The following is an 18,869-nucleotide window of genomic DNA, read 5'->3' as shown; positions in this document are numbered from 1 at the left end:
CTCCATCCTGTCACTCTTCTAAGCAGCTGGGGGCTGGGGACCCTTTTTCAGGTTGTCTTCATGAAGGAGGGTATAAAAAGCAAGTACTTCAACAGCTGCATGGATAAGACAGAAGTTATTGTTTCCTTTGTGGATCTGATCACTTTGGGAAAAAGTGGTAAAAATGAATATTAGGTGGTTCTTGAAAAAAATGTAGTGGCTCTTTCTGTATTTCTGGGAAGGAACAGTTTTGTAGCAAGCAGCTCAAATTGATGACATTAGTCTCTCTAACACCCCAGATTAATGTGAACTCAGTAAACCCTTGGGTCTTTTCCTGGATTAGTTTTTTAAACAATGAAATACAGGTAGGCAAAAGTAGGCTTATAGTTGGGTATGTAAAACATAGGTAATTATTATTTATTTTTGTATTCTTGTATAGTTGGGTACACAAAACACAGGTATGTATTATTATTTATAGTTGTATTATATATTTTCCCATACAAATTACTGTAAACCTAATTTTGCCCACCCCCATATTTCAAATACCCACAGAAGCACAGACACTGATATAATTAACAACCGCGGTACTTAGCATGTCTCAACATTTTGCCGTACACGTTTCTTTCAGATGTTTTGTTTTACAGATAAGTGAAATGATTATAGATTTGAAGTCATCTTGTTACTCTCTCCTAATCTCATTTCACATGCCTTAATCATTAGAGGAGCTGTATTGAGTGCATTTTTATGCTGTTAGTTGCTTTAAATGTCACATAAATGGTATACTCTACGTACTATTTTCTAATTTGACTTTTTGTTCAACATTGTTTTAAAGATTTGAACATATAGATACATATAGCTCTGATTCATTTTAACTAGTGCAACATAGTGCAGCATGTGAACTATAATTTACTTATTTACCTATTGAATATTAGGATGTTTCTAGTTTTTTTTTTTGCTATTACAAACAATGCTGCAGTGAGTTGTGTATGTCTTCTTGTGTAGCCGTGTGAGATTATCCTAAAGATAAATGTCTAGAAGTACAATTGGTAAGTTATAGAGCAAATTAATCTTGAGCTTTACTGGATTCTAAATTGATTAATCAAGTGATTATACCAATGTGTATTTCTATCAGCTGTCTATGAAAATTCTTGTCTTCCCACGTCCTTGCCAATATACCGCCAAAACAGCACTATCAAACTGTTTGATTTTTGTTAATCTGGTAGTTATGAAATGGTATTTTTATTTTACTCTCATTACTAATGCTATCTGGAAGCTCTACAGTTTTTCTGAGGCCCTATAATACCTTTGTACATTGAAGTATTGGATAAGCAATGTATTCATATGTTGAGAAATTAAAGCAATATTTAAAAGTATATGTTGAAGAGTGTTATTTCCCCCTACCTTATTCAGCTCAACTTGCTCTTATTTTATTGGTTCCTTGTATAACTTTTCTGTGTTAGTTTTTTGCAAATGGATGCAAACATGAATGTATGCTTACATTCACCACTTACACAAAATAACATGCTCTATAAATTGCTCTAAACCTTGTTTTTTCTACTTAGTAATATATCCTGGAGATCTGTCCATGTCCTAGTATACTATTCCATGGCTGCACAGGGTTCCACTTTGAGGTGTAGTGCAGATTATTTAACTGCCCTTCTATTGATGGGTGAACTTGGGCTGTTGCCACTCTATTGTATTAAGAACAGTGCTGTAGTGAACACCTTTGATCTTGTTGATTCATTTATAGGATAAATTCCTAGAAGTGGGGCAGAGGATTAGTAGTTTTATAGTTTTAATAGATATTTTGATCTGTGTTACCAAATTGACTCCATGCAGAATGGTACCATTTGTAGTCTCATAGCAATGTGCAAGAGTTCCTTCTCCCCTTTGTCTCGACAACATATTATGTTCTCAGATTTTTGTTTGGTCTGGCCAATTTGATGAGGGAAATGATATATAAATATATCTTTAGTTGTATTTTATTATGAGTGAAGTTGAGCATCTGATAATACATGTAGGGGACCTTTGTATTCCCTTTATTATAATTCTGTCCCATTCTATTGGATTGTTTTAATGCTTTCTAAGAGCTATTCATACATTTGGGTATTTAATCCCTTTGTATCAGACACAGTTGCAAATATTTACCCAGGTTTTCTTTTGTTCTTGCATATGAATATTTGTGCCATGCAGAATTTTTTAAATTCTTATGTAATCACTCTTTTAATCTTTTTAGATGGATCTGGATTTAGAGTCAAAATTAGAAGAATATCCCTCTAAAGTTATAAAAATTTTTTATGTATATTATTCTACTTTTGTAGCTTCCTATTGAGCATTTAAATATTTGATTTGTTTGGCTTTTATTCTGAGACTGTTTTTCACTTGGCTATTAAGTTGTCCCGATAGCCCTTTTTCACAAAGGTTATCATTACACCAGTGGTTTGAGTTGCTGTCTTGATAATATAATACATTTCAATATGTATTTGGGTCTGTTTTGACTTTTTATTCCATTCCACCCCTTGTTCTGTCTCTTTATGCTCTTTTAATTACTGAGACTTTATACTATGTTTTAATTGTATCAGTTCTTATTTTAATGAATTTTTTAATTAACAAATGTGTTTTGAATTTTGTTAGATTTATTTTCAGCATCAGTGGAGAATAAATAAGTTTCCCCTTGGATCTATTCCATATTAACAGATATTTTAATAGTGAGCCATCTTTGCATTCCTGAAAAAAACTCCACTTGGTTGCAAAGTATTGCTCTTTTAATGTGCTGATGCATTACGATTAATTTTTTGTTTAAGATTTTACCTTGATATTCATAAGTGTAATTAGTGTATATATTGGCATACTTGTTTTATCTTTGTCAGGTTATACTAACAATGATGTTCTGAAAATATAATGTTGGAAGTTAAGAATTTATTGGGTTAGTTTACCAATAGAATGGATACAGCAGAAGACAGGATTTGTGAACCTGAATACAGGTCAGTAGACAACACCCAGACTGAATCACAGAGAGAAGCAAAAAAGAACGAGGGAAGAAATGGAAAGCGAAGGCCGTGTGGGTGTGACACACAGTCAAAATGTCACTATGCATGTAGTCGGAGTCTTAGAAATAGAGGACAGAATGGGACAAAAATATTTTAACAGATAGTATCTGTGAATTTTCTAAAAATGATTCTGACATTAATCTAAGGTTGACAAATCTCAGAAATTCTTGGTGGTACAAATACTGCTGATAACCAAAGCCAAGAGAATATTATAAAACCAGTCAGAAAAAAGACACAGTGCCTAAAAGGCACACTAATAATACTAATGACAAACTTATCGGTTGAAATTATGGAGGCCAGAAGACAATAAAATGGCATTATTCAAGAGCTGAAATTAAAAAAAATAAAACTCATTTAGAATCTTTTACCCACTGAAAATATCCTTAAAGAGTGAAAACAAAGCAAAGACATTTTTTTAAAAATGTTTTTTGAAAAAAAAAGCTGGAAAATTATAGAATTCTTTGTTGGCATTGTTTCTTCATATTATATTGAAGAAGTTCTTTCATTGTTTTTTAGTCTCCATTGTCTAATTGAAAAGTTAGCTGTAATTCTAACCACAGATCCTTTGAAGATATCTTTTTCTCCTCTGCCTACTTTTAGCATTTATTCTTTGCCTTTGTTTTTTTTTAAGTTTCACTGCAATATATTTATGTATGAATTTCTTTTTAATTTTTTAAATTATTGTTTAAGTACAGTTTTCTGCCTTCCCCCCAAGCCCAACACCCCAGCCCTCTCCACCTCCCTCCCCTGCTTCCACCCCTCCCCCCATTATTGTCCATGTGTCCTTTATAATTGTTCCTTGAATTTCTTTTAATTTATCCTACTTGTCATTCATTGATTTTTTTACATTGTAAACTGATACCCTTAATCAATCCTAGAACACTCTTACCCATATTTCTTGAAATACTGTCTTTGCTTCATTATCTCTTTCCTCTCCTGAGTTTCCAATTAAACGCTTTTACACCATCTCACTTCATCTCTCTAGGCTTTTACCCATTCATTGTGCACTTTCCATATATTTTTGTTTCTTTATATTGCCTTTTGTATTTTCTGAACCATCTTTTATTTCATAAAATAAATTGAAATAAATTTCAAAGAAATTTCTAATTATTTTCATAAAATTAATAAAATTCTCTTATTAAGTATATTATTAGAGTTTTTAAATTTTAGGTTATTTTATTTCTATAAGAGCCAAGAGTGTGTCTTTTTTTCAAATTCTCTAGATTTTTAAATTTCCTGTTGCTTACGTAGTTAAACTCTTTCTTTCTTTAAATTACTAAGCATACTATAGTCTATGCATGATGATTCTACTATCATATTTTGTGGATCTGTTTCTGTTTTTCTTGTATTTTCAGGTTCTAACTTACAAAGTTTGTTATTGTGGTTTCCTCCCTCCCTCCCTCTCTCTCTCTCCCTTCTCTCCCTTCCTTCCTTCCCTCTTTTCCTCATTCCTCCCTATCTTTTTTCCTTCCTTCCTTCCTTCCTTCCTTCCTTCCTTCCTTCCTTCCTTCCTTCCTTCTTTCCTTCCTTCCTTCCTTCCTTCCTTTTCTTCTTTTCTTTTTTCTTTCTTTTCTTTCTTCTGTCCCATCCCTCATTATATTTGTCTATTTTTTTGTGTGTGTGTTGAAGATTTTGAAACTTTGGGTGCAACTTTTTTTGGAAAAATTTTCTTTTTCCAAAAAGAAATGAGCTGTGTCTTCCTGGTTTCTGAGCTTGAAGCCAGTCCATAACAACCAAATTAAAGGCTTGAAGCTCTCTGAAAAAACAGACAAGTCCAGTGTAATATTTAACTCTGAACTAGGGCCAGTCTACTTCTAGTTCACCCTCATTTTGAGTGTATATAGTCCTTTGAGGATTGAGGATCAGCTACCTTATTGTGGGGGGAGGTTTTGTTCACCTTAAGTTCTCCCTTCTATAGGCTTAGGGCTTTGACTTCTCTCTCTCTCCTGCCCTCACAAAAACAATGGCTCAAAACTGCCAAGGGTAGCATGTCCTCAGGTTAAAACTGTCTTCTGTGCTCATTTGTCTCTTTGGGTCCTGTTTTTCCTTTAAATTTGGCCTAGTAGTTTCTTACCATCACGATGCCTCTCAAGTGCTTTTAAGAAGATGTTTGTTCATATTTTTCCAGACTTTTAAGTTATTTCATCAGGAAAGTCAGTTAATTTAACCTAGCTTGCCATTGCTGTAAAAAGAAAATCACCCATGTCTCATTTTAATAGTGTATTGAGCCAGACTGATTTATGGTCACTTTAGTTTCATTAAGAAAAGAACCACTTTTGAAGGGAAGGTGGAAGTTGAAATGAAATGTAAAAAATCTAAACTTATTTTCAAAATCCATAAAGAAAGTAATTGCAATTAAATTTTATAAAGACTAAGAACATTTTCCATAAAGGAATTAAAAAGTCTAACAGAGAAAAAAATTGCAACATATCTGACAAAGCACTAATTTTCTCTTATCAAAAAGGGTCCACAAATCAATAAGCAAAAGATGAACTCCTCAAAGGGAAAATGGCCAAGGCTGTAATAGGCATCTTGCAGGAAAAAATAATACATATATATATCTCCAATTAATACATGCAGAGATCTTCAACTTCATACATAATTAAGAATATGCAAATTACAGTAACAATGAGTTAAATTTAACTAAAAAAAAAGTTTAAAAGTTGACAGAAGTGCATACCTTTATTTGGGAAGGAAATACATGAAAATATTAACAGCTGTTTCCTCTAAAAAGTAGGCCTATGATTGAGTGAAGGGGAGAAAGACATTCTATTTTCACAATATATACTTTTTAAAAAATTATTGTTCAAGTACAGTTTTCTGTCTTTTACTCCCATCCCAGTCCACCCCCCCACAGTGCTCCCCACCTCCCTCCCATTTCCACCCCCCTTAGTTTTTGTCCATGTGTCCTTCATACTTGTTCCTGTGAATCCTTCCCCTTTTCCCCTGAAATTCTCTCCCCTCTCCCCTCGGGTCCCTGTCAGCCTGTTATTTTCATGATATATACTTTTATACTACGTGAAAATTTTACTGAACATGTACATTATTAAATTAAAAATTTAAATTTTAGAGCCACATGCCTAGATGCTTAGTTTTTCTTTAAAATTTGGGAAAAGTTTGCTGTGTTCAAATTAACATCTTTTGCCTGAAGAACATTCACAATGTGTATTGTCAATTTACTCACTAGCTGCTTGGCTCATACAGTTGTAAATGAAGCAAAAATGTTTCCCCAAAAAGAAAGTGCACATGATTATGCTTTCTAGACGCTGACTGCAGCCTTCACAGCACAGATCAACAGAACATTCTTGGCATCTAAGTATTTTCTTTTTCTATCACTTCCCATGACATGCAGAGGGCAGATAGAGTATAGTTTGTCTTTTTAGGAGTGGGGCCCTCATTTACACACCTAGAATTAAGACAATTAGCGCATCTTGAATGAAGTCTGAAATAAATTACTATGTTGAATAAAGGTGTTCTTAACATTAAAAAAATTTAGGCCCTGGCTGAGTAGCTCATTTAGGTTAGAGTGTGGTCCGTGTATGCCAAGGCTGTGGATTTGATCCCTAGTCAGGGCACATACAAGAATCAACCAGCAAATGCATAAATAAACGGAACAACAAACTGATATTTCTCTCTCTCTTCCCCTCCTTTCTCTTTCTAAGAGCAATAAAACATTTAAATGATAATTATAGCTTTTGTCTTTCTATTTTTATACCATTGTGTTTTATTTTGTTTTGTTTTAATTGCTGTTGTTTAGGGATGTGGCTTCTTTTTAAATAGTCTGTTTTCAATTAATGAAATGACTGACCCTTCCTTCCTGATCCCGTATGATTGGACTTAGATCCTTGCTGTTCAGCAGCTCTCCCCAGATGTATTTGGTACAGTTACTTTAAGAATCAGAAATCCAGCCCACACTTGAGACAGGGATGAGACATATGGTTATAATTCTAGAACTCAGGTGCCCTCATGGTGGCCTGTAGGATTTGAAACTATTGCAAAGAAGAAAACATCTTGTAGCACCCACCACAAAAACTCATAGTTTACATATTTTTTACAGTGACCCAGCAAGATAGTTTGATTCTCTATAATTGCACTAGACATTATTTAAGTTTCTGATCATATCTGACCTCTGGATTGATGGGGAAGAAAGAATGAAATGTGTAAAAGCTTGCGCAATATTCCTAACTTCACCTTGGGGAAAGAAACAGCCTAGTAGAATCATTCTAGAGTAAATCTCAAAGCGTGTTTACTTTGTTCGTTTCTAGGTGAAAAAATGTTTGTATCCCTGTATGGAGCTGCCATAGACATGAATATAAGGCTGGACAAGAATTCTCTGATCATTGAGAAAACCTACATATCTCTGGCCAATCAGCGAACTGTCACTATTCACAACCGCAGTAACATCATTGCCCATTTCCAGTGGAAGATATTTGCTACTCAGGAAGAGGAAGACAGAGAAAAGCACAGGTTTGTAGGAAAAATCACCTAGATGCTGTAATTTGGAGGGAACACAGTACTCAGTTACTATTAAAAACAATGACTTTTATGGTAAGTTTTTAAGGCACTCAACAATGTCCATGATTTTTAAATTGGTTCCAGTGTCCAGTGCTCCTTTTTCATTGAAAGAACTTGAATTGAGCTTTGTGGGGTTGTCCATTCTCAATTCATCTTAGCCAGGTTACAGTTTATCAGACCCAAACTACCAGATTTTACAGACCATCTGTATCATTTTTCACTATTTCCTCCAAACTAATCTACACATCTGTATTTCATTACATAGCCCTAAACAAATTGATCGGAATTCATATAGGATTTATAAAAATAACCTCTTTTGGGTTGGATCAGTGTGGAATTTTTTTTTCAGTAAAAAGTTATTTCTAGAAAATAAAATGAGGAAAAAGAAGGGCCTAGATATAATAGCTCTTATACTCCCAGTTTTAGTTGCTGAATCCCTACTAACCAAATAATTTAATAATGATTTCTTGTTGGTACCTTTAATATGCTTTTTAAAATGATACTTCAGGCAGTAGAGAAAGTTAATAAAATGGAAAACCTAAATATTTTAACTAATCTCTTCATGGTGAAATGTTTAATATTTCTTTTTCACTGAATCTACTGTTGCCTCTTTTCAGCTCCTTCCATCCTCCCTGCATTAGCACTTCTGCTGCTTGCGCTGGAATTTATTTCAGCCTTTTTTCTTTGCCTCTCCAATTTCATTAAAGATGAGCCCTGGCAAGCTTCAAAGCTTTGTTTAAAACCAAGTTAGCATGTGATAAAAATAAAAAGTCTTAGGTCCATGGGAACCAGGCAGCAATCCCCCACTGAGCCGCTCCTACTTGAATCGGAAGGAGCCTTGACAATGAGAGGGCACAATGGAGCCAGAAGCTTCGTCATTCAGCCGGTGAGCTTTAATCACTGGATTGCCACTGTGCCATCTTTAAAAGGTGAGCGAAGAAAAGCCTTTCCTGCCTAAAATCTTTAGTTTGCCTCGGGTATAGAAATGCCAGTAGTTGAAAAAGGCGAGAGGACTCTGCTCATCCACTGCTTCATTTGTCCCCATTCCCCTGCCCACATGTGTACCAGGCAGGTTTAAAGGTGAAATGGGAGTGCAGGTACAAACAAAGGAACAGCAGGAAACGACGTTGGAATGCCCTGCTTGCCCTGCAGCATCATCCCTGGGGGATAATGAATGTACACTCTCCAAGGGGAAGGCCACTGTAAATGCAACTATGTCTGTGGTTTTGACTGGATGTAAAGGACGTGATTGATGCCTTGCCTGTGTCCAAAAAATACTTAAGGACATTAATTTCAACAGTGAAACTCAAGAAGAATTCAAACCAATTGCTGTCGGAGATACTAAGGCATAGAGTATGTAATTTCAACCACATGTGGATGCATATTTTTTTTCTTCTTTCCCCTCTACCCAACCTCCCCCAGTACTCACACCCTTATCTCTAATGTTATCTTTGAGTTTTATTCCTATCTCTTGTATTGTTTGTCTTTCACTATCTCTCTTACTCTTTATGTTAGTTCTTCTAGAAAATTTTTGGGAGCAAGGGAATAATATGGGATAACATTTTCATAACCATGATTAGAAGCCTAAGTTTATTATCTAGGATCATGCTCTTCCCTTAAACAATAAACTTGAAAAGTGGCTTCAGGTGGCTAAATAAGAATATCTTTGTTTTCGCTTTGGGTGACACATAGCAGCATAACTAATGTTTCTCCAGACTGGGTTGGTTGATTAAATGAAGAGTTTATTGAATGCATTGCCCCTTACCTACTCCCTCCCCCTCTCCTAGGGCCATATGCCTGGGGGCAGAAGGGAAATTGATTTAGAGGGAAAATAGGCCATTTATGCCTAATATTTTATTTGACCAGGTTGTCTCTTCTCTCTCATTTCTCTCTTGTTCCTTAATATATCCCCAAGCATGTCACAATTTATACTATTCGTCATGGATTCTTGTCCTGGACATAATCAGCCACGAGATGCCCATCCTCTCAAAAGGCAAGGCAATCACAGAGAGGTTCGTCCTGTACTGAACACTCAGGTCCTGTCTCTGGATAGCTGTTCCTCTCTGTAGGAGGCAGGGCTCTTGCTGGGGATACGGGCCCCTTCTCCTCTAAGTTACAAATCCTTAAGTTGTATCTCAAGTCACAGGTCAGTGACAGATAATGCATAATGTTCTGTGGTATCTCGCTTGTGGGCAGAGGCTTGCTCATTCCTGAGAAGTAGCAATCAGATCTTTAACTAGTAGTATAAGTCTTCTCTTGAGTTCCCCAATGAGGCCAGTGCAGGCATCCCTGGAATAATCCTCCTTATGTTTGACTCTCCTGCTCCTGATGGTGAGCAACCCATCCCTTTTCTTCCTTCAGCAGCCACTGTATTTAAAAATGTAGAGAGGAAGTGTGACTTTGGTCCTGAACTTGGAACAGAGGATCTGTTTTAAATGGTCTTGTGCATACTTGTCCTGAGGGATTATAAAACATCCCACCATACTCATACTCACTTTCTTTCATACTCATCCTCATCATAGCTTATTATATTCAGAGACTCAGTGTGAGCTTTTGAAGATTTCTGTCCCCCATTTCTCCATGAAGGTCATGACCATTGTCTCAGTAGCATCTGGCTGTAATTCTAGATTTGCTTTGTGTAGGAACTACTAGTATCTTCAGTGGGCTCCCACAAAGTAGTCAGCGTGGATTTATCCTACCACATTCAGGAAGAGAAGAAGAGATTTTTCTCTAGGTAGATCAGTATTCATTGGGTTTAGGGCCTGCCACCCAGGTAGTAATGAATTTAATCTTGAGTGGTATATGGTAAACAGGAAGAGGACCTCTAGTCCTCAGCTTATAACAGTCATCATAGAGTTGCTCAGTAACCAGGGTCCCATGGTCCATTTGAGGGTGGATGACTCTATCCTTTCTATGCCAAATGTAAACATGGGCGTATTCCCCCCAGCTGTGAATACCATAGCTTTTAGTTTTTACTCTCCTTCACATCTGGTTACCACCTCTTGGGGATGGTGTAAAGGAGCAGCGTCTCTAGCACCTGCAGATGAGAAAGCATTACTGGTTCAGTGCTGTCGTACCTGAGCCACAAGTCTTCGCTATTGACTCTTGTTTGTAGGCTGGACTATACTTGATGCCTGGAGGTGTTGGGTGTTGGTGGGCACCAGACCATTTGGAAAATAGGTTAAATCCATGGTTTCACTGAGATAGAAGGCTGATGTGTTGTTAAGCTCTCTGATGAGAGGTGTCATTCATCTGTAGGACAGAACCACCTCTGAGACAGAAAACCATGAATATCATCAGGGGAAAACAGCCTAGTAATAGACGAGGGTATATAGAAGCCCTTGTTGGAGTCAGCCCAGCTCAAGGTGTTGTTGCATGTTGCCTTCTTTGTCTCTCAGTCATGGCTGCAGTTCTCCATCAGAGGGCAAAGAGGAAGACAGCTGGTACCTGCCTCCACCCCCAGCCCCCCTCTTTGCATAATACAGCTGTTATTAATTTAAGAGTCCCAACAGCATGGGAGAAGAGGAGTACTTGGGAATTTTTGCTCTGTTTTCTGGCCCAGAAGTTGAGTTGATCGTACTCCTCAGTTCACGGAGCATTATCATCCTTGGTCCATATGAGGCCTTTTATCCCCACACCCCAGTCCCATTAAACCTCTAAATAAATGTAATGTTTATGACCCCTATTATGTGCTTCACCAATCCTTCAATCTCTTACATAAAATTTACCCACTTTTTCTGTATTATTGCTAGCACTTTGATGAACATCTCTGTAGCTGCGTTTTTACTTATATCTGTGATTGTTTCTTTAGGATTTATTTCTAAGGATAGGTGTAATAACTTTCACTTAGAAGAATTAATGGTTTCCTTTCTTTCTGTGGACTGAGCTCTCTTTACTTTGCGCTGCTCTGCCTGGGAGTATAGAGGGACTGCTGCTCTTATTACCCAGGACACCGCTTCCCAAACAGCAATTAAAAGGAAGCACAGACGCTTTTTTCCTTGGAACCAGGCACACCGAACCCATTTCTTTGACACCTTAATGCTATGTAGCATTGAACCAGTAATGCTTTCTCATCTTCAGGTGCTAGAGACGCTGCTCCTTTACACCATCCCCAAGAGATGGTAACCAGATGTGAAGGAGAGTAAAAACTAAAAGCTGTGGTCTTCACAGCTGGGGGGAATACGCCCATGTTTACATTTGGCATAGAAAGGATAGAGCCTGAACACTAAAGTTATGAATAAGAGTTCTTCAGCATCACTAAGCACGTGCCTACATAAAGTCATTTAGAAAAATATTAATAGTTGAAGCTGAGACAGGAATTCAGTGACCCTAGGCTCTCAATAAAAAAGCTAAATAACTTGTCTCTCATCATTGGCAATACTACCAGAATGTTGAGAAAATGGTCATATGCCCTGGGAGGGGATAAAATTCAGTTTCTAAAAATTCAGGTGAAGTAACTGATACCAGGAGTGATGTGAACATATCTGTAGTGAGGGCACTGCGTGAGGGTTGGGGAAGGCTGCTTCTCTGATTTATTACAAGGGATATAAGAGCTAGAAAGAGAGAAAACGTAATTTTAGATGTAGTTTGAGGATTTTATAAGCTTGACAGCTTGGTAGCTGCCTGTGGTGGGCACAGAGAAAACTGGCATTTATTGAGTATCTGCTTTGTCCCTGTATACTTGGTCCTTGATCACATTTAATGCTCAGCTCATCTTTATGATGGAGAGCTTCTATTTTATAGGTAAAGGCACTGAGGCAAAGAGGAATCTGGTAACTCCCAAAAGCCACAGAGCTAGTAAATAGTTGAATCGATATCCAAACCTAGTCCTTACAGGTTCTTGATTCTGTTCTCCAGGTAACTTAACAGCTAAGAAAGAATTAAAGCTAAGCAAGTTTAAAAGAAACAAAATTGCCTTTGAAGTGTGAGAGGTGGAGTAGATGTTAAGTGTTTAAAAATCAACCTGGAAAATGCCATTAGCTAAAATAAAATATTTGTCCAAATATTCATGGGGGCACAGGAGTAGGCGAGTGGAGGACGGGAAGCCCTGGAGGACTTCTTGAAGGAAGTGACTAAAGAGCAATCTGAGGTTTGAGAAGTTAAAGTATAAGGTCACTCAGCATGTTCCAGACTCAGGGCAAGGAGGGACCACCCCAGGTGATGGATGAGGTCATTCCCAGGATGCTGGTCTGGAGGGCAGCCCTTCGCAATGGTCTTCGTGGGAATCCCAAAACGAATCTCACATTTTCTGTTTTCCTTCAGGGTCTGTAAGGATCTGATCAAAGAAGAAAAGGATGAGACCGATGAGTTCCTCGAAGAGTGTATTATCGATCCTTCACTCCGAGAACGCCTTTCCATTCTCTCCCGCACCTTTGAGAATCAGAGAAGTCTGGTTCAGGCAGACAGCATGCTCTTCTTGAACAAGGTTTTCATTACTGAGCCTCTGGTGAGCACATATATACACTCTGACCATACGGTAAACGTAAGTGGGAGTGCAGGGCTCATTTTCACAGGAGTACTCACTCTGGGATTGATAGAGTGGGTTTTGAGAGCGTCCGAAGACTCCATCTGAAGAGCCTCATCATCGTGAGGAGACAGTGAACGAAGGTTAATGGTACGAATGCTCACAGGTTGCGTTTATAGTCACACTTTCTATGCACCAATCACTGTTAAACACCTTGTACGCATTACTCGGTTCATTTTATTTGCATATATGTTACATCAGTTACAGTCAGTCCCTCATTCTACAGATGAAGAAATCGATACTTAGAGAAATGTGATAACTTACTCAAGACCAAGCAGTTACTAGTTAAAAATTTATCTCTGATTAGCCTGACTCTACAGTAGGATTTCTCAACTTCTGCATTATTGCCATTTGGGGCTGGATAATTCTTTGTCCTGTAGATTGTAGGATATTTAATAGCAACCCAGATCTTTACCCACCAGATGCAAGTTGTGACAATCAAAACTGTCCCCAGATATTGCCAAATGTCCCCTGCTAGGCAAAATTGCTTGATTGAAAACAACTTTGTCCTTAACTCACTCAAGAAATACTTATTGACTGCATGTTCTGCACCAGGTACTCTGTGTATACCAGACACTAATGAGCAGAACAGACATAACCCTCGATCTCCTGTCTATCTAGTGAGAGCAGAACCAGAGTTAGAACATGGTTTGTCTGATTCCACGGGCAAGCTTTTGACCACTTTTCCCTGTGGTCTCAAAATGAAAGTAGCTAACGTCTTCTGTATTTACTGTGCGCTAGGCATTGCGTTAACTCGCACTTAGCAAGCAAAGAGTGATCTGAGTATAGTGACGGCAATAGGAACTGAGAAAGCCCACAGCTGGTTAGAGCTCCTGGGTCATTGCCATTCACACCAGCTGGAGAGAAAATATGCCACAAGGGCATCTTAGGATGCAAGGTCACTTGTGGGAAATACCACTGACTTGTGTAGACCAGTTTTCCTTATGTCTGCACTTCCAAGTTTTTGTTAAAGGATATAACATGGAAAAGGGATGCCGAGGCTAAATAAGCTTCAGAAAAAAATGGGTTCAGTATTGTTTGACATTGACTGGAAGAAGTCTAAAAGTCTACAGTATGATAATATGCATTGTAATCTCCGAGAGGGAGCCTGCCCCTTGGAAACCCCTATGGTTTTGTGAGACCTGCTGCAGGACTCACTAATGAAGACAGTCAGCACACTAGTTCAGAGGCCGAGGCGATGATCAGAGTGAGAAGCTAGAGAAGGCTCCTTGAGAGCACAGCTTTGAACTGGATCTTACAGGGCCGGACTTTTGGAAAACAAAATTGGGGATGTGCATGGCCTGGCTCATTTAAGGGCCCAAGAATGGATCAGGTTGTTTGAAGTAAAAGGTTCACATAGGAAAATAAGGTTGGAAAAGTGGGGTTGAAGCTGAATCCTCTTTCATATCAGAAGACTGTCCGCTATTTAACTGAGCAAAGGAATCTTCAGATGTGATGGATTAAACCAGCAAGAGGTTAAATAAAGATGAACATACAGTCTTGGAAGGACAAGACAGATACCAGTTAAAATAAGTCAAGCCCAAAGATGTTGAAGAGATTAGGAAGGCATTGTATGTCTAGAAGCAAGCAAATGACCAAGCAGGATAGAGCAAACAGTCATGACAACCTTAGACATGCCAGGAGGTCCAGAGTGGGGACAGTCCAGGAGTTTTTCAGCTGGTGCTAGAGGTCTGAGCCGATGGACTGTCCTGTTTCTCAGATCCTTCTGGGAGTGGGCAGCTCAGGGGCAGCAAACATGGGTGGTCAGGAGGACGTGGGAGGCCCGCGGGTGGGTCTCGCACGTACATTTCCAGGGCAGAAGTGGAAAGACTAGAGTTCCCTCAGATTTTCTTCTCCTCAAGCTCACTTCCATAACCCAGGGCTTCTTGATGGAGATACGTGTGTATCAAAAGAAGGCGTTTAATTATGATTGCTTTTGAATTCTAGATAGGAACTGAATTGGGCTAATTATCACAAGGCATCATTTCACCAGGAGGATGAAAAACGTTCTTTAAAAGAGTGATACACAGAAATGGTACCTTTCAAATGAGACTAATTTTGATTATATTGTATGGGGAAAAATCACTAGAAACAGGAAGGGGAGCTAAGGATGATGGTGTTTATGGGACTGTAATGATTCTGTCTTTTCTGTCCGCTGTTCAGGTTTCCTTCTCATACTAGTCTTCATTAGGTGGTGCTTGGCAATTTTCTGCAAAATGGAAATGAAGGCGTGAAACTTTCCTGGTGCCTCCATAAAGTTATGCTGGTCGACACAGCAGAGCTAAATGTCAGTTACAGGGAATTATTTATTGATATTAAATCTTTTTCCTATCCTACTTAAAGATCCTGCAAGTTTTATAGAAATTCAGTTCCTGTGAGTGTAATATAATCTTACCTTGTAAATACATTTCTTGTGAGTGTAATATAATCTTACCTCGTAAATTACTTTTGAAGGTATTTGATGGGAAAGTTCAACCATATTATTACCTTCTTGACCCAAATATGAACTATGGGTATTTTCCACTGTTGGGATTTTGGTTTTCTGATACAGATAAATTAATGCTGTAGTATTTGGGATGAGAGAGTTTGGAAAGGATTTACAGAAAAGATGCGATATGAACTATATATTAGAGGAAGGGTAAGATTTAATTAAGTGGAGAGGAAGAAGGAGAATGTTTCTAGTTGGAGAAATTATGAAAACAAAGAAAAGGGACTGTATAAGTTTCATGGCATATTATATAACAATAAAATGACCAGTTTTTCTGGGGCAGCTGGTCGTGGAGAATGTAAGGAATAAGATCAGGAAGGAGCGCAGGGGGATCTGGGCGGCCTGGGCAGCCTGCTGTGCCCTAGCTCACAGTGCATTTCTGCACACTGGGTCTAAAGGGTGGTGATGTGTGTTCCTTGGAAAGGAAGCTTTGCGGTCAAATAAACTTGGGACATGCTGCTTCAAAAGAAGATTTTTCTCCAAGCAGTAGAGTGTGAGCAGAGTTTCCCCACGGTCAGAGCCCCGTTTTCCCACGCAGGATGCCAAGGGTGTCCAAGACTCACTGTAGGGCTTAGGGCAGGAGCGTGATGGGTTCCAGGTGTTTTAGAAATATTGTCCTGGTAGCCACGTGTGGATCAAATTGAAGGAGGGTGGAGAGAGAGTGGGAGGATGGATGCAGATCAGGTAGGAGAAATGCACTAATGCTGGAGGGGTCAGGGAGACTGGGCATCACTGCTGGCAAATTCAAGGTGACCAGGGTGGTCAGAACATAGAGGAAATGGCAGATGTGAGAGTTTTTCAAAAGAAAGGCATTTAAATTAAGAAGTACAGATTGGTAGTTATAAAATAGTCATGGGGATATAAAATACAGCATAGGGCATACAGTCAATAATATTGTAATAACTGTGTGTGGTGCCGGGTGGGTACTAGACTTATCAGGGGTATTACTTCAAATTATATAAATGTCTAAGTGCTATGCTGTACACCTGAAACTAATACAAAATAATATTGAATGTTAACTGTAGTTGACCAGTAAAAAAGAAAAGAAAGAAAAAAAGGCATTAAAGTGCAACATGGTGAGGAATCACACGTCTCCTCAGAATTTAAACTAGAGTAGCTGGGAGAATTACGATGCCTTCGATGGAAGTTATCAAGTCAGGAGTCCTGGATTTATCTCCCAGCTTTGCCAATAGCAAATGTGACCTTAAACAAGCCATTCGATCTCTCTTGGCTTCAGTTGTTTGTACACAAAAGAAGTTTTTTGTTTTGTTAAGGGTAGGTTACTGAGATTCAGTTTGGAAACAGAGTCTAAGCTCCTTAAGGTTGGGATTGCCTCATCCCCATTGGTGCCCCCGGGCATTCTACAGGGCCCATGAAAGGAGGAAGGAAAGAAGGGAAGGAGGGAGGGAGGGAGGGAGGACAGTAGATGATTATGAGTTTGGTGCTGAACACGTTGAATTTGAGATGACAACAAGTAGTCAAAGAGTTTTGGAAATGCAGTACTAAATTTGTGGGAGAGCAATCAGGAGTGGAGGTAAGATATGTGAGAATCTTATACAGATATTCACTGAAGTCATGAAAAGTGGATGGAAATTCTATGAGCAGATTAAAGAAGGAAAATTGCAGAGGCCCCAGGAGAGCCCTCGTGCACTGAACTTTAGAGACCGTACAAAGCAAGGAGAGGCTGTGAATTCACAGAGAAGGAAGGCTAAGCGGAGCACCTGCCAGCTCAGAGCCCGTCAGCCTGTCTCACTTGTGTTTCTGCCCTGTTAGGGCTGGTTCATCACTGTTTTCTACTGAAGGTCTCTTCGGAATTTTGCTCACATATCAGAGCAATTATGCCAAAGCCACTATTTAATTTCTGACAGTTGAGCCATGTATCAGCAGTTAGTTTTTTTTCTATGAGAGTGTGATTTCTTTTAAATAGTTTCTTGATAGGAGTTGAGTTCACAGAAGCAGAGATTAAAATCACAGTGTCACCTACTGATCTAACAATCAATCTTTAATTGATATCCTGTTCAAAAAATAAAAATAAAAGGTTGACGTAGTGGTTTAGAGACCACCTTGCTTTCTGTTGACCTCTTTGGCCTCTGTGCCCACCAAAGAAGGACACTGTCTTCAAATGAGATAAACTTTAAAGGTATGGGGGGCATTACCTTAGTGTCTGAAAAGAAATAAGAAACAATATGCTTATTTTATGCTTATTTTTTACACCTAACTCTATACTTATTTTTTATGTCATTATATTTTAGTTTTTCAAATAACTCAGGTAAAACCAAGGCTAGTTTAGCCCTTACTGTGTTTTCTGCATTTCATGTGTGTTTATGGGAACATTGCTCCTATTTTAGAGGTTCTTTCAATTTAAAGCAAGTATTCAAGATCAAGATATCAATCACTGTCCCAAAAATGCTCAGAGTTGGTGATGGTTTTGCATTTAATCAAATCATGTGAGAAGTAGATTGACTCAGTGCTGGAAGAATAACTGACCAAAACTCCAGAACTGAAAGTTCTTATACTGTTCTGTAACCTGTTCACCACTTAGCCCCTGGTTAGTCCCATTGTCTTGGCTCACTTTCTTCTCATCATTCTCATTACATAATGTTGCCATAGAGTCTGTTGTTCGAATCTTGAGGAGTTATGCTGGGGTGTCTTGGGTACCAACGTGGTTGCAGAGTGCACAGGTGGGAGTTCGTATCTGAGAGACCCCAGAGATGGTCACTGGTGGAAAAGGGAGTAGGCAAGGACCCAGAGTGACCACAGGGCAGTCCTGGGCAGATACAGAACAGAGGTCTGGAGGTAATTTGTTTTAGCTTTACTTGGTAATTTACTGATATTATAATAGTAATCATAATTGTTTTGGTCATTAAAACATGCGGTACATTATTACTATTTATGTCAAGTTCCTCAAGTCAATTCTTTTGATAAAGTCTTGGAGTATTAATATAATTAGTGAAAATTTTTCTATTTATTCCTTACCTAGGGAGGGCACTGGGTCCTGTAGAATACTGTTCATTTCTCAAGCAACCTGTTTCTATATAATTTTCCCTCCTTTGGAAAAGAAGTGTAAAATTGAGTCTATTATGCATGTTTTGTGCCTTCCAGAAAAGCAAGTGGAATTGACTACTTTCAGAAATACAATATTCTATTTTACTAGATAGACTCTGGCTGCAAAGAATTCTGACAGTCTCATTTTGTTATGTTCTCTGTGTAGGTCTCATGGGTACCTGACTGAGAGAGATTCAAATACAAAAACCACAATTCTGATCATTGAGAGGCAGAAGAGCATCACAGGGCCAAAAGAGAGAATTAAGCC

General features: G+C 38.4%; 1 protein-coding gene across 1 annotated transcript in view; it reads left to right on the top strand.

Moving 5' to 3' along the window:
* The window catches only part of HYDIN (HYDIN axonemal central pair apparatus protein), a 339,107-nt gene that overhangs the window by 93,023 nt on the left and 227,215 nt on the right, over positions 1 to 18,869 (top strand). The window contains exons 11-12 of the mRNA XM_037154186.2: positions 7,295 to 7,496; positions 12,807 to 12,990. Of these exons, the coding sequence (XP_037010081.2) occupies positions 7,295 to 7,496; positions 12,807 to 12,990 (386 nt within the window). The remainder of the gene's footprint in view (positions 1 to 7,294; positions 7,497 to 12,806; positions 12,991 to 18,869) is intronic.

The sequence above is a fragment of the Artibeus jamaicensis genome, unplaced genomic scaffold (assembly GCF_021234435.1).
Source record: "Artibeus jamaicensis isolate MK-2021 breed Jamaican fruit bat unplaced genomic scaffold, CSHL_Jam_final contig_464, whole genome shotgun sequence".
NCBI classification, from domain to species: domain Eukaryota; kingdom Metazoa; phylum Chordata; class Mammalia; order Chiroptera; family Phyllostomidae; genus Artibeus; species Artibeus jamaicensis.
This window is presented reverse-complemented; position numbering and strand designations above follow the sequence as displayed.